The sequence below is a fragment of the Peromyscus californicus genome, unplaced genomic scaffold, assembly GCF_007827085.1.
Source record: "Peromyscus californicus insignis strain IS unplaced genomic scaffold, ASM782708v3 Scaffold_14__1_contigs__length_90479793_seg_2, whole genome shotgun sequence".
In the NCBI taxonomy this organism is placed as follows: Eukaryota; Metazoa; Chordata; class Mammalia; order Rodentia; family Cricetidae; genus Peromyscus; species Peromyscus californicus.
The window spans coordinates 53,005,165-53,027,187 of NW_026294436.1; the positions used below are offsets into that span (position 1 = coordinate 53,005,165).

The 22,023-nt window shown below is 46.5% G+C and overlaps 1 protein-coding gene across 4 annotated transcripts in view; it reads left to right on the plus strand.

Annotated features, from left to right (window-relative positions):
- Lmx1a (LIM homeobox transcription factor 1 alpha) overlaps window positions 1-20,739 on the plus strand; it is a 149,289-nt gene extending 128,550 nt beyond the window's left edge. For all 4 annotated transcript variants that reach the window (XM_052737510.1, XM_052737508.1, XM_052737509.1 and 1 more), the window contains 5 exons: window positions 8,604-8,776; window positions 11,454-11,531; window positions 13,571-13,640; window positions 16,517-16,687; window positions 18,694-20,739. In XM_052737510.1, coding sequence (XP_052593470.1) covers window positions 8,604-8,776; window positions 11,454-11,531; window positions 13,571-13,640; window positions 16,517-16,687; window positions 18,694-18,854 — 653 coding nt within the window. In that variant the 3' untranslated portion in view covers window positions 18,855-20,739. The remainder of the gene's footprint in view (window positions 1-8,603; window positions 8,777-11,453; window positions 11,532-13,570; window positions 13,641-16,516; window positions 16,688-18,693) is intronic.
- Window positions 20,740-22,023: the final 1,284 nt, after the last annotated feature.

A 22,023-nucleotide genomic window follows, 5' to 3' on the forward strand; every position in this document is an offset into this window, starting at 1 on the left:
CCTTGTGGCAACATAGCCAGGTGGGTATTGATATGATGGTAGAGCATCATTGGCATAGATATCAATGTGAAGGAAAGGTTGACCTTGAAGGTCATGTGGCATAAGTGTCATCCTCGCTGAACCTCAGTGATGGAAGTAGCTAAGAAATCCCTGCTCTTTGAAGATGGCCCGCCAGTGGTTTATGGAATGGCCTGGAGTCTGAGGGTCTCTGCTCACCTTTCCAAAGCAGGAGAGGGTCTGCCCAGAGCCAGGGTGTATTGGCCAAGGGCTCAAGTGGTCTGATCACCTGTGATTGCATAAGCAGATTCTGTGTTAAAGTCCACAGGGCATTTAACTAAAGAGGTCTGTCTGTATGTCTAACGTGCTTCCCAGTGGGTCTCTTGGCCCCAGGATAACTATGAATGTGGCCCAGCACAAAATATGAAACTTACTTTCATTATGAGCATGATGAGATGTGTGTGTGTGTGTGTGTGTGTGTGTGTGTGTGTGTGTGTGTGTGTGAGAGAGAGAGAGAGAGAGAGAGAGAGAGAGAGAGAGAGAGAGAGAGAGATTTTCTTTGTAATTTTCTATTGCAGAGTTATTGAAAATGAACTCCATAGATGACAATGCAGTATTACTATGTCAAAAGGTTCCATACTCCCAATTCTCTAAATTGTAGCTTATTAGCCAACTCCCCTGAACTCCCTAACCAGCTAGAAAAGTGTAGTTCTTTTTTCTTTTTCTTTCTTTCTTTCTTTTTTATTAACTTGACGGGATCATTAACCCTTTGTTTTCTAGCCTTGCCTGCAAACAATTTAATTTTACTCAGGCAGCTTATCCTCCTGAAGACCACTAATTAGCGCTCTAAAATTGGACTGCTCCAAAGAGAGATGGTATTCGGTCCACTGAAGTCACTTTCTAAATTAGAGCAAGCACACTCATCTTATTAATATAAGCTAATAGGATGTCATGCACATCACACCCTGCGCCTGGTGACCACTGGGCAACTGGACTAATGAGCTTTTATCTAGACTGAGCCGTGAACCTCAAACAACTGAATTAACTTGTTATGAGCTTCACAGCCTCCCCCTTGGAGGCTGGCCAGATGAAGACAGAACAAGTTACAGGCTTTGTTTAGTTCATGTATCTGTGTTTGATCTGAACGCTTTGCTGTTGAAGTTCGGGAAACTCCGGACACTGCGTTTCTGGGGTGTGACCCAGGCGCTGCTGGCATGATTAGCAATTATACCCCTGTTCAGCCGCAGTTTAGGTTGCGCATAATTCATGCGGCTGTGCTGTGGCATAGATGAGAAGGAAGAGAGAAAAATTCAGAGAGGGAAAAGTGTGTGTGTGTGTGTGTGTGTGTGTGTGTGTGTGTGTGTGTGTGTGTGTGTGCAGGAAAGAAGCAGGATAAGTGTTAGTCTAACAGCTCTTCCAATGTGCAATTCAACAGTAATTTCACCGTTCAAAGCCGATACCATCCTGTTTCTCTTCGTGCCTCCCAAGCACAAGGTCCCTCTTCATGAGCACCAGCCCGCTGAGGAAGGCAGGAGAGGTATCCAGCTGTGGCTAGCAGCCAGAACTTAGAAACACAGACACAGCTCCCCTTTGGGGCCAGCCTGGAAGTCTGAGCAGGATGCCCTGGCTCTGACCCGCCTGGCCCCTCCCCCTAGCCTGGCACAGATCCTCCATCTGCGGTGGACATCTCCGAACAAAGGTGTCTTTCTTGGAACACCCTACCTGCAGCCTCACTCGGGAGCCTAGCTTGGCTTTTGTCTGCTCTGTTCCGCGGGCTCCTGGAGCTGATTGGAAGACTTCCTTGGGCTTGGCTGAAAGGCCAAGGAAGGTTTGGGGAGAATGGGGAGGGTGGGACTGCATGAGGAGCAGAGTGTGATGGGGCTTTAAGTGAGCTCTGTCCCTTTGGGACTGAAAAAAAAAATGGCTTCTAGGAGGAGCCTGGGTAGACGTCCACTCTCCAGGGGAAGCCTCCCCTTCAGGTCTTTTCTTTCCTCACTCAGTAATAACAGCCACACATAGTTTTCCAGCACCTGACATTTTGCAAGCAGGAGGTATCCTTGGGTCCTCACAGTAGCCCAGAGAGGCCTGACAGGAAGGCTGAGCAGGGTGGGTGTAGACAGAAGAGAGTCCAGCTGTGTGCCTCGAGCAAGAGATCACCCCCTCACCCCTCCTGAGTTTCAGTTTAGTAACCTGGAGAAAGGGTATTGACACACGTCCTGCCTCATAGGGCTGTAGCAGAAACAGTGAAGCTTTTACCTTGAAAAAGGATGCGTCTCAGGTACTAGGTACTTTAAAACTACTTTGTAAGGGCAGAAATTGACTCTTGGGATCAGAGGGGTTTTATCCAAGGGTTTCCAGCTGAGTGGCAAACTTAGGAGTAAAACTTCCATCTCCTTTGTGGTCTGGGCCACTTTGCACCTCTTCTTGTGGGTTTCTGAACCAAAGCACCAAGCTGCAGGGGTGTGGAGACAAAGCACCAGGACTTCCGCTGCACTTGGTCCTGAGCATGCACCGGTGACTGTACTTTCTTGTGCTTGATTTGCAGGTTAAAAACTTCATTTCTTCCCTCTCTCCACGTGTGTGTCGGCCTGGGTCTGCCGCCGAGGCCCTGCGTGTATGGTGGCAGGTTCCCGAACCTCTCTGAGGCTGTTTCTTTAGCAGCTGGGGAGAAAGTATCATGCTGTTTGAGCGACAAGGAAGCATATGTTCTGGACAGGAGGCTGGGCATGGAACTGGTGCTTGAAGAGTGGACATGTTCTTATTACGAAATAGATGTGTGGCTTGATGCTGCCATCCACACATGCGCACAGCCGTTCAGAGGCTAATGTCTGTGCCTTCCCCGGCCCACAGTAGCCTGGACCCTAACATTTCCCCATTTGCTGTGGCCGTGGAACCCCCACCTGCAACACCCATTCCTCATCAATGCTGATCACACCATCTCTTTGCTAGTAAACCCCAGACAACCTCTCCACTCTATACCGCCCTGCCTGGGGTGAGATGTGCAGCCTCTGTCTAAGGCTAACAGGCCTCCTACACACTGCTGCTCTGGTTCTCCAATTTTCCCTCTAGTTCCAAGCACGCTGAACTCTTTGGGAACACCTGCTTCCTCTCTTCTGCATTCCAAATCCTCCCCCTTCCTTCCCTGCAGAGTGTCTTCATCCATTCACTTCTCCTTTTTCCTAAATGCATTTTTTTTTTTATTTCCAGTTTTGGCCGTGGATGAGGATCTTAACCACTTACTCTTTTATATTCTTATCCCTCCTGTTTGTTAATTTTCATGACTCAGTGTCCCATTCCTGAAGATCGAGGGGTCATTCTGGCTCTCTTGTCTGCCCTCCTGGTGCACTTGATGATGCTGGAGGTGCAGAGGTGCACAGAGAGAATTTGTGTGAGGAGCCGCTCTTCCCGGTGAAAGTCTAGCCTCCCTACTATTAACTATTTGCACCCTTGATTTCCTTCCTTCTCTTCCACCTGGAAACCTCTGCTGACCTTTTGTCTCATTCATTCTCTGCACCCATGCAGCCTTCTAGAGAACCTTTGCCCCCTGAGCCTCCCTGGGTGGGTGCTCAGCCTTTTTCTCCTCTGAGCACAAACCGAATCCTTCTCACCTGCCTTTGTGTCTCAGTTTGACCTCGCGTCACACACAAGGCCGGCTGACTGACTTTTGAGAACGGCCTTTAATGAATGAGTTCTCGGTTAAGTCGGTATCTCTCTCTCTGTCCCCTCCCTGCTTACATTGTGTGTGTGTGTGTGTGTGTGTGTGTGTGTGTGTGTGTGTGTGTGTGTGCCTGCACACACTGGTACATGTGGAAGATAGAGAATAACCTTGAATATGTTTCTCAGCTGCTATCCATATTGTCATCGAGACAGGCTCTCTCCCTGGCCTTGAGTTCGCTAAGCAGGGTAGGCTGGCTGGCCAGTGGGCCTAAGGACTCCACCCATCTCTGCCCCCTCAGCACTGGGGTTACTAGTGTGAGTCACAGTGCCTTAAACGTGGATTCTGAGGGCTTGAACTCAGGTCTTAACACTTACGAGGTAAGCAATTTGCCAACCGAGCCATCATCACCCTGGTTTCCAGTCAGAGCTTTCGTTAGACCTTTTCCCTGGTGTGAGTTGGGCTCTCCTCGCAGGACTGTGCATCGGGCAGTTTGAGAACCGTAACCGCATGGACTCTGCGTGTCTGAAGACCTGCACCTCTCACCTCTTGGGCTTTAAACGCTATTTTGAATTCATCATATCCCGAGACGACCACTGCTGTTCTCGGAAAGAATGAAATTCCAATCCCATACAGTGCAAGGCAGTGGCTGAACTAGCTCCCTATATATCCCGCCATCATAAATCCCTCCCCGACTTCTTCCCCCTCCCGACTTCTTCCCCCACTCCCTCTACCCACAACAAATCCCAGAGCCTACCTCTACTCCCCCAGCCTGGGAGACATTTATGAGGCTCATCACTGGGGAAGCACTGGGGCCTTTTCTCGTCTCCCCCTCTTCTAGCATGAAGATCTTTCGCACCCCCCTCACTCTCACCTCCTGGACCAAGGTCAGTTATCTTATACCCTGTTTATGGGCTGTTGGGATTTTTCCAACAACCTGAAATGAATCTGCCAGGCCCCACAGGTAGTGCTGCTTCGTCTCCTGGCCATAAAGCATGGCTGACTCTTTCATCTGCGCTTGCTTATGTCATAAATGAGTGGGCAGAAAGACGGTGGGGAAACAGCCCCCCTGAACCAGTCCAAACTTTAAAAAAAGGGGTGTGTGTGGGGGGGAAGGGCCCTGAGAAACATGTTCAAACTTTGTGCCAAGCCAATTCATTTTTCTCTGGTAGGCTGCATAGAGAGACTTAATCTCTGGGCTTCCCCCACTAAGAGTCAGATTTATGCTGTGCTTGTGTCTAAATGGCCTCCGGGGATGCTGACATTTGTTGTTGGAGAGCTGAGAGTGGTGTTCTTTCATCTCTGCTGAGGGGTGTCACCTTAAATTATGAGGGATCGCTCCAGCCTACATCTGGGTGTGGGAGGCTCCGGCAGTGAAAGAAGCCTGCTCTCTTCGCTGTTGGAAGGTTTTCTACCATCGTCTGCTTCAGCTGGCTGTACTCTGGGAGGAATATTCCACACTACATATTCTCATGGAGAAGTTTGTGGGCTCTGGCAGGACTGCCCTGCAGAAAGAGAGGAGGGAGGAGCCTCAGTGAATGTTCCAGAGTAGCTTAGAGCGTCTCCAAGAGAGTCACAGAACATCCTGGGCTCCTAGTACTCACATACTTTACCAGGAAGTGGTTGAAGGACAGGGATGGGCAGCTCCTGAGATTCCAAATTCTCTGCCACTCTCCCTCTTCAGGATCTAACGCACCTAGACCCACCAGGACAGCTGGAAGCCCACACTGGTGACTGTTCAGGTAGCAACATCCCAGTTAAAAAGTAGCATGTTATTGACCACAGCAGAGAATATATCAGATCCTGCTACCTATCCACTTCACAGTGCACCAGATAAACAGTTCTTCTTGCCCCAGAGTCAGGGCCCAGAAGAATGGAGCATGGACGCAGGATGCATATGTTTAAATGGAGATGCAGAAAGGTCACTAAACTGAACCACACAGACTATATTTGGCCTAGCGTCTGTCATGGAAATGCAGGTCAACTGGAAACATCTATGCCCATCCTTGTGGCCTATGGCTGCTCTTGGGCTACGGTGTGGTGCTGGGGCCTGGGGCCTGGGGATAGAGAGTGGAGTATGAACTGAGACCAGAGAGCTGGCAGACTGAAGGATTTACTCTCAGAAATTTCACAGAGGAAGTTTAGAGACTCCTGTGAAGGGAGAATGGGATCATGTAGAAAACATGCCACACTGGTTTCCTGGAGAGGGCCAAGCATATATGGGCCATTATTATTATTATTTTAGATTTCGCATTTTCATTAGTTATATGGCCCAAAGTTCCAGCATCCATTTGCATTAAACTCCATAAGAAATGACTATAAAAGAATCAGACTTACTTCTGCAAGACAATTGCAAACATCATTTTATTGACAACACTGGCAGAAGACGGGCTTCTGAAGACCTCCTGACTTCATTTTAAAGCATGTTCTCTACTGAGGCTGCCTTGGTTCTCATTTACGGTGCCAGTCGACACACTCCTTCCTAGCTGCCTGCCTTCTGGAGGAGCTGCATGTCACTTGGCCTGGGATGCCAGTCATTCCTATTTCCTTCAAAGTGTCTCTGAAGTATTAGTCATACCAGAAATTCCTCTTTACCCTCATCAGGGGTTGAGGGAGTCTCCGACCTGCATTAAGGCCTTGTGAGGGTGAATATATATGGATATGACTTTCTTTTTCTACCTTTAGCCTCTTGGGGGATCATCTTATTTTACCAGGGCATTTACTTTCAATGTTTATTTTCTTCTTGCTATTCTGCGAACCTCCTAGGATTGCCTTGAAAACCCTTTGCACAGCTATGACTAATATTAAGTGCAGCAAACCTCCTGAGAGAGGGCAGCTTCACAGCCAAAGGAGAGACGGGGGCATCATTCTCCTCGTGAGGACTCCAGTGCTAATGCTCCTTAATCTCTCAGGGTCTTTTATTTGTACTTTTGGTGGAGAGCAAGGCATAAAGAGAATATAACCTTTCTACAGCATGTGTTAAGCATTACCTGTGTGATGGGGTCATGTGAGCTTCTTTGTACATAGCATCCGTGCTTCTGGGACACCCCCAGGGTGGATGTTACTGTCATCAGTATGTAGTGGAGGAAACCATCTGGGGAACCGGGGACATGATATGACTAGCAAAGGGCTAATAAGGGGCCGGAGCGCCTGCCTACCTCAGCCTCCTTTCAGTTCAGGGGATTCACAATTGACTGGCCCTTCACATTCAAGTTACATGCTTTGAATGTCTATAGAAAGAGAAAAACATTACTCTTTCATATAAAAGAAGTCTTTGGCTCTGGTAGAGTCCCAATTTAGAACTCAGCTCATATCCTAACTCAGCAGTCATGTACAAATGTGCCTCCTTTATGGAAGGGGCAGGAATAAAGAAACAGTGCCTGTGTCATGCAACTACTGGGGCTGTTTGGTGGGCTTTTTAAAAGCAGCCAGAGGGGCTGCGGCAGGGCAAGCCCATGAGGTAGGGTTTCACTGCAAGGAGGGTGGGAAGCTTCCTAAGACCCAGAGATAGTGGAGAGTCTCTTTAGGATAGTTTGGATCTACAATTCCCAGGGGCTCCTAATGCACAAAGTGAAAAAGAAGTGACTCACCCTGGCCTTTCTTCGACCCTAGACACACCTTCTGAACCTCTGAGAACTATCTGTATGAAAGACTTCTTTCTACTTTGGGCATCATGAGCCATTGTCAGTTGTATATTCTGCGAGTGCCCAGGTCTCGTCTTAATGCACTACCCTCCTACAGACCAGTCAAGGCTCAGGGGACAGATGGAAGAGGAGGCAGAGAGAACGTGAGAGCCAGCGGATAGGACAACGAAATGCTGTCTTCTGAGCATGACGTGGCTATGGCACTCATGAGTTCATGGCACCTGTGCAGGGCCGGCCCAAGCTCAAACCAGCCGAGATTCTAGCATGTGTGAGGAGGGAGCTTACAAGGCTCCATTGCTAAATGAGAACCTATGGGTAGCTGATGGCTACTGGGGAAGGGTGCCTCCTTCTTTGGAGGTATGGCCCATGCTCCAGTAGATGATCCCACATCCACGCACACCTGGAAAGCACTAAACGAACTTAGTGAGTTAGAAGTATAAGAAAACATGAAGTTGGGAGGTAGGCTTTGTGTGAGAAGACCTGGGGGCAGTTGGAGAGGGAGAAATGGAGGTGGATATGATTATATTTCATTGTATACATATTTTTTGAAATTCTCAAAGAATAAAAATAAAGAGAAAATATCCCTGTATTTCTCACTCTGCTGGTTGAGTTGAAGTAATTAATTCACATACCTTTCTTAGGGAGCTGCTTGTTTTATAGACCAGAAGTTTTGATGAATTTTTTGTGTTACCTGGTCATTTCCAGTCATCTGTGCCTATAGATAGCATGATGCTGATTTTTGATGACCCTTTAAACAGTAATATTTTCTACTTCCTTACAGTAGCTAAAATTTTTGACATAGTTCTGGGAAGTTTTGCCTGAGTTCTTGAGGTCTAGTTTTGAAAAACGACAACAAGGAAATCACAGTAGTAACCAACAGTTACTGGGTATCGGTTATATTCTAAACAGCATTTTGAATGCCTTACTAATATAAAGGTCCATTTCATCTCCACATCAATTCCTTGGAAGCAGACTTTCTTACGTCATGATTCTTCACATGAAAAATGGAGTCAGAGTTGATTAGCTTCCTTAAGGCCACACAGCTGATAAATGTCCAGCCAGGACATCAGGCTATGCTAAAGCCCTGAGAGTATTTTTGACTGCAGACTTTCTGCTCTTGCCTCTGAGCCTTAGAAGTGTTTTCTTAGCCTCTTTCTGGAAGCTCTTAGGTTAGCACCACACAGGTTATTACACTTATACCTAACGCCATCATGTGATTGTGGCATCCCAGCGCTTATTATGGAACAACGTACAGCTCCATGAGGTACATCTGGGGACTGGGAACACTGTTCTCTGCTTCTTTTCAGGCAAAAGTGATGATGAAGAGAGTCTCTGCAAGTCAGCCCATGGGGCAGGGAAAGGTGCTTCAGAGGATGGCAAGGACCATAAGAGACCCAAACGTCCCAGAACCATCTTGACAACCCAGCAGAGGAGAGCATTCAAGGCCTCATTTGAAGTATCCTCCAAGCCCTGCAGAAAGGTATAAGAGGGGGAGAAGGGAGCAAGGCCCCTTCATCTGTGTGCAGCTGGACTCCCCTAGGATATTAGAGGGTAGTGGGGGGGGGTCTGAGTAGTGGGGAATGTGGCTCAGAGTCTGTAATGGTGGTCATGAGTCCTACAGGAGGCTCCAAGGAGAGCTAAACTATGGCCTAGGAAGTACTGGATTTTCCCCCAACTTCCTGTGTGCATGCCAACTCCCAAGGACCCTACCATCTCTTATTTCATGAAGAGCCACAAGGAACAATAAAGTAGTAATTAAATGATTGTGATAATAAGTGCTAGCTGTGATATCAACAAGATGCCTTAACAAAGAATATAAAATACAGTATCTTTCAAGATATTCATTTTATGGGTGAGTCTTGACTTAGTCTCCTTGTTGTAGTGACTTGGGGATTCCCTGAGTAGTAATTCATTCCTTCCAATGATATCTTCAACTTACTAAATGTGCTCTGGCTTTTTACTCTCCTATTGATGAGGATCTGGGTTGTATTTTCTCTGGGGCTATTACAGATAGGATTCCTGTGAACATTTACATAAAATTGCTCATTGACTTAATGAAATTGTGTTTTTCCTTTTATGTCATATTGAGAGGAGAGCAAGATAAGCCTGGGAGGGCAGTTCTGTTTTCCATCACTGGGTCCCAACAGCTGATCCAGCTCTCTGCATTTTCCCAGCCACCGTGGTGGAGACAGTAGATGTAGAGGGCTTGCACCCGCCATTTTGAGGACACACCCGGGCTTGTGCCCACTACTTCTAGTTATATATGCTGGTCAGAATTTAGTGTCGCAGTCACACTTCCTCTACACAAAGTTGGGGAATGAGTCTACCAAATGACCCATACCTTGCTAACATTTAACTCAACTGCTTATGGGAAAGAGCAAAAGGTGGATATTGGGGCCAGCTAGGTGTCTCTGCCAAAAATATCTGTGCCCATTTATCAAGCATTCACTACTTATTAACTACAGGTACTATATTTTTACATAATAAAAAGAAAACGTTTTTTTAAGTAATGTGGCAAATACTATTTAGGATTACTGTTTTAGGCACAACTCTCTGTATTAGTGAGACTTTACTATGAAGAAACAAAGCAAAGACTTAGTGATCCCATAGTGGCAAACATTCATTTCCTACTCCTGAGCCAGGCATTGGCTGTGGCCTGGCTGGACTTGGGTTTAGGTCTGCTTTGCCTGTCCGTCATTTGTGGGTCCATCCTGAAGGAGCAATGTTCTTGGGACCCACTGTTCTCCTGAGGATTGGAGTGAACAAGAGGCTATAATGGATGGATTGGGAAGATACAGAAGTCTCCTTTCTAGATCGTTCGTATTACATCCACTTGGAGTCCATAGACTCAAGCAAGCCAGAGGGCTTAGCTTGGTGTGGGAACAGTGCGGGAACATGCCTAGCCTATCTACAGAGTGGGAGAATTAGGTATTTGTTGAGCAGTAATATACTGTCATGAATTGGAACTTGGAAAAGATTTACCCATAGACTCTTTCCATCTTTGCAACTCCCTACGCTCGGAGGGAGGTACACGTGGGAAGTAAGAGACCCCCAAATAGGCTTACATAGGGACCATTTACAGAGAGGGGGGCATGACATACACAGTTGTCACACCAGGGAGAAAGCTGGGACATCATAACAGGGAGGCTGCCAGGAGCTATGGGAAGGGGGAAAGCCATTGCATCTGGGCACTTGCCAGGTTTCATGGGTCGAGTGGCCTCTTATCGGGACCCCTGAGGTGTGGGTAGGGTTTCAGCAGGTGCAAGGACCTCTGTGTCCACTCCTTATAGTGACTTAGTAGGTGCACAAACCTCAGCAACCGACTCTCGTCTCACTCCCGAGCTTCGTCCCAAGTGCACGGTCGAGGTGAAGTGTTTCCTCCAGCCTCTATTCTGTCTACTCATGGACCTATTCACACCCCTTCAACCCATCTTCTCTGGACTGTGTCAAGAAGGGGCAGTGTCTCTGAGTCCCTCTCACCATCACAGCAGCCCCTCACCATGGTGCCTGGATGGCCTAGATAACCAAACACATCTCTGTCATCTGGATCCCAACTGTCCTGATCTCCAACATGACCCCAGTGCATTTACCAGCATCAGAGCTGTCCACCTGGCCCTGCTACATTTCTGATGGCCCTCTTATGTTTTATATTCCCTCTGGGAGGGGCTCACTAAGGAAAATAGTGACCATGAATGTTCACAAAGCACACAAAGTTACTTGGAAATAAGGAAACAGAGTTAAAATTTTGAGTCAATGATAAGAGGATGAGAAAGAACCGTTTGCCTCTGCAAAGAGGTTTTCACTTCAGTTCTCCTTAAGTGGTTTAAAGCATGTGAAAGCCTACAGCTGAAGAGCAGTCAGCTCCTCCAGTAGACCACATAGAGCCTTAACTTCAGAGTATAAGGATTCTGAAGTGCCTCCTGGGAATGTTCATCTAAATACACGAGCATTTCCTTTCTTTCTTTACCTTGTGAATGACGCCTTCTCTACCAGAAAGGAAGTATAAGCTTGTGTTTGGGTATATTTGAACATCAATCATGAACTAGTCTCTACTTGAGAATGTGACGTATGCCTCACCCTGTACTACCCGGGAAATGTTCTGCCTCCTAATCTGGGAGGTCAGTGCGTGTTTTACACAGGTGTTCAACTTCTTCCAGGTGAGGGAGACTCTGGCTGCGGAGACAGGGCTGAGCGTCCGTGTGGTTCAGGTGTGGTTCCAGAACCAGAGAGCCAAGGTAATCTGCTTCCCACCTTCACCTGTCCTTGTCTTGCTGGTCCCTTCTAACAACAACAGCAGGTGGGCCCTGGACCTGCAGTCAGCCTCTCTAAGCCAACTTCCTGGGCAGAGTCACTCTCTTAACTAAAAAACTTCTGCCAATTATGGCAATTATTTCAGCCATAGCAGCCTTGCAGAAAGGAGAAAGGAAGCATTTGTGTTAGTGAAATGGCTTTTGTCAGAGCAGATGGAATGAATTCCCATCTTGCTAACTCCAATCAAACGACCTTACTGTCCTAGGTAATGATCGAGTCCTGGGTTACTTATTTTCTTCCTGACTCTAAAAATACACATGTCCTGGCCTGTTTCTCATAATCTTGGCCTCTCTTTCTTTCTTTCTTTCTTTCTTTCTTTCTTTCTTTCTTTCTTTCTTTCTTTCTTTCTTTCTTTCTTTCTTTCTTTCCCTTCCTTCCTTCCCTTCTTCCTTTCTTGTGTGTGGGTGTGCATATGCATGTATGTACACTCATGTGGGTGTGTACATATGCATGGAGGCCAGAGGTTCTCAGGAACTTGGTTTTTATGCTTTTGAACAGAGTCTGTCTCTGGGACCTGGACTTCCTCAATTAGTCTAGTCTTGAGGGCCAGATACCTGCAGACACTCTTTGTCTCCATTGCTCAGCACTGGGGTGCTGTGGGATGTTCTGTATGGCAAATGTGTTGCTCTGATTGGTCAATAAATAAATCACTGATTGGCCAGTGGCTAGGCAGGAAGTATAGGCGGGACAAGGAAGAGAATAAAGCTGGGAAGTGGAAGGCTGAATCAGAGAGACACTGCCAGCCGCCACCATGACAAACAGCATGTGAAGATGCTGGTAAGCCATGAGCCATGTGGCAAGGTATAGATTAATGGAAATGGATTAATTTAAGCTGTAAGAACAGTTAGCAAGAAGCCTGCCACGGCCATACAGTTTGTAACCAATATAAGTCTCTATGTTTACTTGGTCGGGTCTGAGCGTCTGTGGAACTGGTAGGTGAGAGAGATTTGTCCTGACTGTGGGCCAGGCAGGAAAACTCTAGCTACACTGGGGTTACAAAGTGCACACCAATACCCCTGGCTTTCTGCTCGAGTTCTTGAAAATTGACCTTAGGTCCTTGTGCTCACACAGCAGTACTTTGCAGATTGAGCTCTCTTCCTAGTCTTTAGAGGGTGAGAATTTACTTGCCTTATTTAGTCATAATTCTGCAACAGTATTCCTCAGAACAGGGTTGTTGGTGTGCTGCAATTCCACCAAGAGAAGACTTCATGGTGCAGTGACTGTGTGAGGGGTGGTGGGCTGTGGATTCACAAAGCAGGCATACACCGGAAGCTCTGGAGAATTTTACAGCAATAGAATTCATTTTATAATCTAGTATTATACACACACACACACACACACACACACACACACACACACACACACACACACACACTGCAAATATTAAGATCTCACGGAATGCTAATGTTTCCCAGAGCACAAGTTGAGAAACATTGGATGAAAAACAATTGGGTGAAACTGTCACTTTGGTGGACAAGTTTCTGCTCCAGAGTACGGATCTCCCATGGTGCCTCAAACACAGAGCCAGCAGATGGGAAGGAGGCAAAAGAGTGTCTGGGCTCATCCCAAGTCCCACCCATTGGGCAGCCCAGGCTCCACAACTATTTGAGACTGTGAAACACACATCCACATATTTACTGCCTCACATGAAGTAGTTCCAGAGAAAACAGCATGTGGTCCTTCCTGGGAGGAAGTCCCTATTTCTGGGAAGACAAGTTGCACTTTGCTTCTCTGCCAGCTGTGTTCCTGCTGCTGCTAAGTAGGCAAGCCCTTGACACTATGCATCCGCGTCATGGTGCTGTGCCTGATGTGTGCTTCCTGGACAGAGTAAAAGCTGGGCTGTCACTCCTACTTTAGGAACAGTCCTCTCACGAAAGGGTAAAGGTCACACCCTTCCTGTTCTCCCTTACCATGTGGACCCCCACCCCAGGCCTCTGACTTTCTGTGGTCCTCTCTTCATCAGATGAAGAAGCTGGCCCGGCGGCAGCAGCAACAGCAGCAGGATCAGCAGAACACCCAGAGGCTGAGTTCTGGTAAGCTGGTGGCTCTTCCCAGCCTGTCTTCACTCTAGTCCAGGTCTCTCCTAACTGGGACCTTCAAATGAAGCTTTCTGAGTGACATATCCCTAATCAGTGACATGTAACTGCATACCTGTTTGAGAGATGATGGATTTAGGTGAAAAATGGGTTGTAGGTAACTTGTAAGAATGTTGAGGACGCACGTGCTGCACATCCAGAGCAGGTGATTGACAGTGGCAACACCCCTTGCCTGGTCTGGACTCTGCAAGTATCAGGACCAGGTGCAAAGTCAAAGGCATGTCCAGTTTCTCTTCTCATCCAGTCCTCCTCATTCGAAGCAAATCCATTACTAAAAGATACTGCTGACTTAGCCCTTCTGGTAGCTTTCCACCACCATGAGAAATTCTTGAGATAATCAACATAAAAGGAATGAATGTTTATTTGGGCTCATGATTCCCAGGGGTCTCAGGGGTGGTATAGATGTTCTTTTTAGGGTCCAGCACTAAAATGGTCACTTGTTCTCAACATTTTGAGCAGCCATGGGTCTCTTTCCTTCACTGCCATTCACTACAGAGACAAGCTTTTCTGACTATGGCTGAGAGTATCATTTGCCTGTGAGTACAAAGACTTAGCATGCAGTTTGAGGTCATATCAATTTAGCTAAAGAACAGTAGTAAGTTTCCCAGTAGGGCCTCTGACCTCCTCAGATTGTTTATGTTTTAATAGGTTCACAATATCAGGTATGCGTTTTCTTCATTGGCATGCCTCAAGTCCAGTCTGAGAGCAGTTGGCTACCCCATAATAGCCACGCCATTGTTGCACCAGTGGGCACATCTTGCTTGGCAGGTTGGCATCACAGTTTGTAGGATTTACAACTAGGTAAGACCAGTGATGAATTTTCCTCTCCAGCAGACTGAATAGCACCTCCTAGCACTATGAAAGCCAGACAGCAGAGAGGAAGCTTCCAGCTTATTTCCAGCTTCATTTCTTTATTTCTTGGGTATATGATGTCTTCTGCAATAGGATCTATCATCTACTTCTGAGGACAACCAAGAGGAATAGCAAGAGCCTCTACTGTTTGGGGAGCCTCTGGGGCCTCCCTGACCCACAGCTCCTAAGAGCATTCCCCACCCCTGCCAGTGGGATTCTTGTTTGCTGAACAATGGCTTCTAGGAGCAACAAATCCTAGCCATGAAGGATATCTCAGTTGATTTCCACATGGTTTTATCACAAAGACTTCATTTTGATGAACCCTTTGTGCCCTCTCATCCTCCGTATCCCTGACCCCCATCCAGCTTAACCTTTTCTGTCTCAGTATACGCTCGGTCTACTTTCCTATCACCTGTCTTCTAACTTGCCCTCCTCCCTTAAGCATTCTTCCCTCCCCCGTTGGTAGTATTCTAGTTTGACTTCTCCAGGTGCTGTGAGTTAAACACACAGATCTAAATATTCAAAGTCTACATCACATATGAGAGAAAAATTTGATATTTGTCTTTCTGGGCCTGGGTTACCTCAATCAGTGTAATCTTTTCTGTTTCCATCCATTTGCCTGCAAATTTCATCATTCCTTTCCCCAGTGTTTGTACAAGGTAAATATACTACGCAGAAAAGCTGATACAACAGTTGCTGGGGATGGGTGAGCATCAACTTGAGTAGGAGTCTTGAATTCTGTTCTCAGTCCTACCCCACTACAAAGTTATTGGATCTGGGACCACCCCATTTTTCCATGGGCTATGCCATAGGATTTATCCATCCACAGAGAGGAGCAATCGTGTCTGCTATCTTTGTCACAGAGGGTCTCCGAAGTCTGCAGAGGGTCCCAGATATGAAGGTGGCTTGGCAAGAGGCAAGCCAATTGATTCCATGTAGACCGACACACTTGGGAGAACACTGCACCAGTGCATCACAGAAACACAGACAGCTCTTAGGATTCTGCTAAAAGACGTCCCAAGGCAGCTTCTAGGGCAGATTTAAGGAAAGCAAAACTGGTGGGAAATATTGCTGGGAGTTCATAGAGCCATGCTCATATAGAGGACAAGGAGGCAGGAAGGATTTCCTCTTTTCATAAATGTCTGTACACAAGCTTGTCAGGCTGCAATTGCAGAGCATGCTTACTTTCATGTGATTTGTGTATCAACCCTCTGAAGTCAAATGGTCCAGTATCATGAGTCCCACTTGACTGATGAGATTGTAATGGGTTATTTCAGGAAAGATGCTTAGATCCATCGAGTGGCAGCCAAACCTATATAGTGTCTAAAGTTCAGCTTCCCAGTCTCCATTTCTGTCCTCCACTGTCATGGCCTCTGCTAGGCACAGGATGAGGAATATTGATGCCATCCCATCCCTTTCTAGTTGGTAAATAAGGAAAATAGGACCCAGGAAAGTAAAGTGATATAGCCACAATCACATGGTTTGCCCAATCACAAGCCTCCAAGGTAGTCTTCCATGATTCTTACAAACTGCTGTCTATGGCCTTGGGTAGTCACCTCTAGCATGGAGCAGGCGTGAATGAGAGTGTGACTTCCAAAACTGGGTCATAAAGGATGCACCCCACCCTCTCCGATTATATTATATAAATGACTGAAATTGTCAAAGAATAAATAAATAGGTAAATAAATAAAAAATAAGACAGGTTCTTCTTAGCCTCCACCCTCAGAATACATTGTGCATGTGAATGAAATTGTCAAACAACAGATTAAATAAATGAATAATAAAATAAATAAATAGAACAACATGTTATTTTCTGACTTGGGTTCTCTTGGGTCACTGCTCTGGGGGCAGCAGGCTGCTATGGCATAAGAATCATACACACTGGACATGTAGTAGGGCAGGATTTTGTGGGTTGCTGGGATGCGAGTTGAACATGATCTGTCTTCTTTTTTGTTCCACAGCTCAGACAAATGGTGGCGGGAGCGCTGGAATGGAAGGGATCATGAACCCCTACACAGCTATTCCCACCCCACAGCAGCTCCTGGCCATTGAACAGAGCGTCTACAATGCTGACCCGTTCCGACAGGGTCTCACTCCCCCCCAGATGCCTGGAGATCACATGCACCCCTACGGTAAGAGGGACTCAGTCCCCATGAGTCCCCCCTCTCAGTTTGCTTGCGTGGGCTTCTCATTTTCCCTAAACACATCCACACAGTTCCCAGATACTTGCTGAACCACCAAATAAGAGTAAGTGTCCCACAAAATATTGCTGGCACCATCTGATCGCTCTAGAAGATTCCCACGTATATTCTTTGGTTATATTTCCATGTGTCGTCATTTTTGAGGCTCCTTTGTTGAACCTTTCCTTGTCCATCTTGCCACTCAAGCCAGTGCTCAAAGGATATGGCCTGGGGACTCTAGTGGGATGGAGTGAGCGAGTGGAGGGATCCAAGACTGTTGCTTCTTTACATTAAGAAAGACAGTGAGTGGGCTGGAGAGATGGCTCAGTGGTTAAGAGCACTGGCTGTTCTTCCAAAGGACTTGGGTTCAGTTCCCAGCACCCACATGGCTGCTCACAACTGTCTGTAACTACAGTTCCAGGGGATCTGGCACCCTCACACAGACATACATGCAGGAAAAACCCCAATGTATATAAAAAAATAAATCTTAAAAAAGGAAGGCAGTGGTATATATATACAATATGTAACTTAATATATGATGCAATGTGCTGTAAGTTGCCTTGATGATTATACAACAAAGTTTGGTTCAACAATCCTGTAAAACTTGGTGTCAGAGACATAGGATGCACACCCTTTGCCAACTTCTTTCCTTTAATATTTTTTGTTGCTATGGTCAGGAATGTGACTCCGTGAGTAAAATGCTTCCTGCACATACACAAGGACGTGAGTTCAGATACCCAGCACCCATGTTAAAATCAGACATGGCTACACATATCTGTAGCTCCAGGGCTTGAGGGGCAGAGGCAGGTGGATGTCTGGAGCTTGCTGGCCAGCCTGTCTCACCAACTTTGTGACCTTCACAAATAAGATGGAGAGCTACAGAGGACGGTATTTGACACGAGCTTCTGGCTCCTCCCTGCACACACTCACACGTGTACCCAACACACATTAGCATACACAAGCACATACATCACATACATACACACACAACACAATTTTGCTGTTAAAATCCCCTTTACTTTGCTATGTCACAGATTCAGCAAACACTTACTTAGGTGTGGCCTTTGGAGACCCTTACTGACCAACCTCAGGAACATGTACATTCTAGGTCTGTGTGTGTGTGTCCCAGGGGCATCCATCTTTTTTCCTCTTTAGAAGACATATGTTGCGTCTGAACCATCTTTGCTCTGTCACATGGGAGAGCAGGGCAGATGAGGTTTCTGTTTGTTTGCTCATTTTTGAAAATCCTTATGTCTTATAACTTTTAGTAAAATGAATAATCAAAGCTCACTAGTAGTTTTAGGCGCTTGTTTCTGCCCCTCCCATTGACTCGAAGTGCAGATGTGCCCTGCCAGGCCTCCCAGGTTGTGGATTTCAGGTTGCAGTGTTACCTCTGCTGTGATACAGTGAGACATCCTGGCCCCTCTCCCAGGGGTACAAATCAGTTGAGACCAGCCTAATCTTCCTTGGCTGTGAGGCCCAAACCTTCAGAGACAGTGGGGCCTTGGTACACTCCTACTGCTTGAAAGGACCAATGTTACCAGAAAGTTCAGAGCTTCACTTGAAGAATCCATATTTGTTTCTTACTGTCCATCCTTGAAAAGCCCTTTGTGAGGCTGAGAACATGCAGGATCCCTGTCTGTGTCCCTCCAGCCTCTGGTGATGAGTCCTGCATATCCCGTGTTCACTGTGTAGATACCCTCAATGTGCATCGCTTAGTTCATGTGGCTTTATACTTATCCAGCTTTGGACATGAACTCTCTATGAGTCTCCAGACCCTATCATTATGCCCCTAATACTTTTGTGTGTCATTGTCCCCACCCCATACCTCAACACTTAGTAGGTTCTCATCCCCAGAACGTGTTCCGGCAACACTTGTTGAGTTCAGCTGAATTTCCTAACACGTAAGGGTGTTACCTCTTCCAGAACCTCATGCCCATGTTCCGTCTTCATTTCAGGTGCTGAACCTCTTTTCCATGACCTGGATAGTGATGACACTTCTCTCAGTAACCTGGGCGACTGCTTCCTAGCAACATCAGAAGCAGGACCTCTGCAGTCCAGAGTGGGAAACCCCATTGACCATCTGTACTCCATGCAGAATTCCTATTTCACCTCTTGAGTCTTCTAAAATTTTGTGGCTGGGCTCCCATATGGAACAACCATACTGTGTGAGGGGTTGCTGACTTTAGGATGGGGAGGCCAGAGAAGAGGTGGGCTGGGGAGGGAGGTTTGTTGGGGATGCTGTTGTATAATGATATGGTGTAGCTCAGCATTTCCAAAGACTGGATACATTATGGATTGCATAGTTTAATGTTTCTAATAAGAATCTTAGTGTTAGATATGAAGATGTGTTTATCATTAAGGACAGGGACTTTTAATATAGACATTCTCAAGCAAGCTAGATACCTAGGGACTCCTAACAGCTTCCCACCATTGTGGAGAAGTGCTTGTCAAGAGGTGCCGTATGTCTATTCATCCATACACCAATAGACAGACAGATAGATGTGTGAGTGTGTGAGTGTGTAACCTTTCATACTTTATCATCAAAGTTTATCCCTAATTATAACAGACACCAACTGTACAGCAAAAAGTAACTTTATTTTCAGTGTGAACTGTATTTAAGGAAATACTTGATGCACTTAAGTTATAAAATGAGATAATTTACTTTTATAAACTTTATTTTTAGTTTGGAGAGACTCATCGGCAGGGCAGAGAGGCCTGCTCCACCTGGTCCCATAGCTTTGAGTGCTTGAGTTTGTTCTGTTTCCAGAGCATCATTGAGGTCTAGGAAACAACTCCATATGGCTAGCAGCATTCTGTTGTGGGCTCTTGCTCACTCTGGTGTTGAGTCACTGGGCCTGGGTGGAACAGAGCAATCCCTGAACGTGATTTTAGGCTTCTTAGCACGTGGTTGTTGGGCAGCATCAGCGAGGTTGTTTCTACCCCTAAAGACTCATCCTCAATGAGTGTGGATGAGGTTGATTGCCATACCTACCTCCCTCTTTATGAGTGTGGATGAGGTTGATTGCCACACCTACCTCCCCGGGGACACTGAGGTTCCACCCAGGACATGAGATTTAAATCTGATATGGCTTAAAATACAGCCAGATCATGCACCTGGTGATAGAGGACACCTGGGACCACAGAGCAGGAAGTCCTTGTACCCCAAATCCTAACCTTCTGCATAGCCCACATGGCAGAGACACAACTCGAAAGGGTGGAGACAGAGCTCCATCGGAGAAGGTGGAAGAAGTTTGGTAGACGGAATTCTAGAGCAAGTGTTGACTTGCACATCTGCTTTTTGTTTGTTTTGTTTTGTTTGTTCTTACTTTTTAAAAGATCATTTAAAAAGTAACTGTCAGCACCCAGAAAGTCTGAATTCCCTGTGATCTCTGATTGTTTCTTTCTTGAGGGCTCCTAGTCTAGAGAGAGTGTTTATAAACAGCCCCATAGAGCTCACAGAAGCAGAGAGGATCAGGCACGTACCCAGGGCTCTTCCTTTCAACTCACTTTGCTGCCCTTGAGCACAGGAAGACCCAGCAGCCATTGTACACAGGGACAGTTCCAGACCCGGATCTCCAGTTATGGTGCTAGGATGGGATCTTCTGTGTTAGGATCCTCCTGGGGAAACACTGAGTCATGGGGAAGACAGAAGGGCTCCACTGAGAGGGGCTGTGACAGGCATGGCCTCATGCCTGGGGACATCATCAGAGCCTTGAACACACCCACGTATCCACTCTCTGCAAGGCCAGAGGAAGCATGTCCCTTAGTGGTAGAGTCTGTGTTGTGTGATTTTTGTGCTCTTCTTTATAATTTATACAAACCACCAGGAACCCCGAACCAGTCCGTTGAGTGAGAATGAGGCCAGTGCAGGTAGCACCAAAGGTGTCTGTGTTGCTGATTGGTTGGAGAATGTAGCAGATATTATGTGAATGAAAACAGAGATCCTTAATTCTACTCTTTAATGGCATACCGAGATGAAATTAAAAACCTCTTACAAATGAGCTGTTGTTTATTCTGGGGAGAAGGGTGGGCAGGGAACCAGGGAGATGTGGGAGTTTTCTTCAGCAAAGCCGTGGGGATGTGCTGTGGTGAAACTTGGAAGAAATGAGGAGAGTAGCTGCAGTCAAACCTAAAGGGAAGGGTTCTGCAGCCTCTTGCTAAGACGGACAAGGTCCAAGTTCTACCAGCCTCCCCCTACCACAGAAGGAGGTTCTGGAAAGGGTCCATCATCACCCTACAGCTCCCCCATGGTCGAGATTGCATCCTGCACTGTTTGACATTCACTTGGGATTAGCATGGAGGTGTGCTGAAGAAGCCGCACTTCTGGATGTAGGTGGATTTCTCTGCACCATCAGGTGCTCCCCAAATAACCACACAGAGACTTAATATTAATTATAAATGCTCAGCCGATAGCTTAGACTTGTCTCTAACTAGCTCTTATAACTTAAATTAACCCATTTCTATTCATCTATGTACTTCCCCAAGGCTTGTTTACCTCATCTACGCACTTCCCATCCTGCTCGGCTCTGCATCTCATGGTGTCTCCTTGTGACTCCTCAGGTTCTGCTATTATTTCCCCCAGTGTTCTCTCTGCCCCCAAAATGCTGCCTAGCCACCAGCAGTCAGCTCTTTATTAACCAATGAGAGTAATACATATTCACAGTGTACAGAAGGATTATTTCACAGCAGCTGGAGACAAATGGACAAATGCCTACCAGAATGGGAGAGCAGAGTAGCAGCCAGTGTATTTCCCTGACTGATTCTCCTAGAGTTCTCAACAATTTTACATTTAAGTTTTCACTAACACAGAAGAGAGTTTGGGTTAAAAGATACCTCTCTCTAGTGCACCAAGAAAGCTTTGCTCATGACTCCCAAGCTTTCCCTGGGGAGACTGGTTTTCTCAGTCCTTTGTTCTTCTCCCCTTCCAACTCTGAGGGAACCTGTTCAGATCTAAATTCCAACTCGTTAGGTGATGTGTGGCCCTTGAACAAGGTACTTCACTCTGCTGAGCTGATAGAGTGATGGAGATGGTACTTGTCACTCTCTTCAGAGTGAAGAGGGTGCTGAGTAGAGCATACAAAGCCCTTTGACTGACATGGGAAGGAGTGGGTTGATTGGTCTCAGGACTAGAAAATGGAGAAGAGACTGACTCACCTGAGCTGAAGAGAATCTTCTTTGCCTCTCTCTATATGCTTCTTTGCTAAATCTCAATGGAATTATCACTTCATCCAAGGCAGATGTGTAGGGAGTGGCTCATGTTGTGTGTAAGGCATGTAGAAAAAATT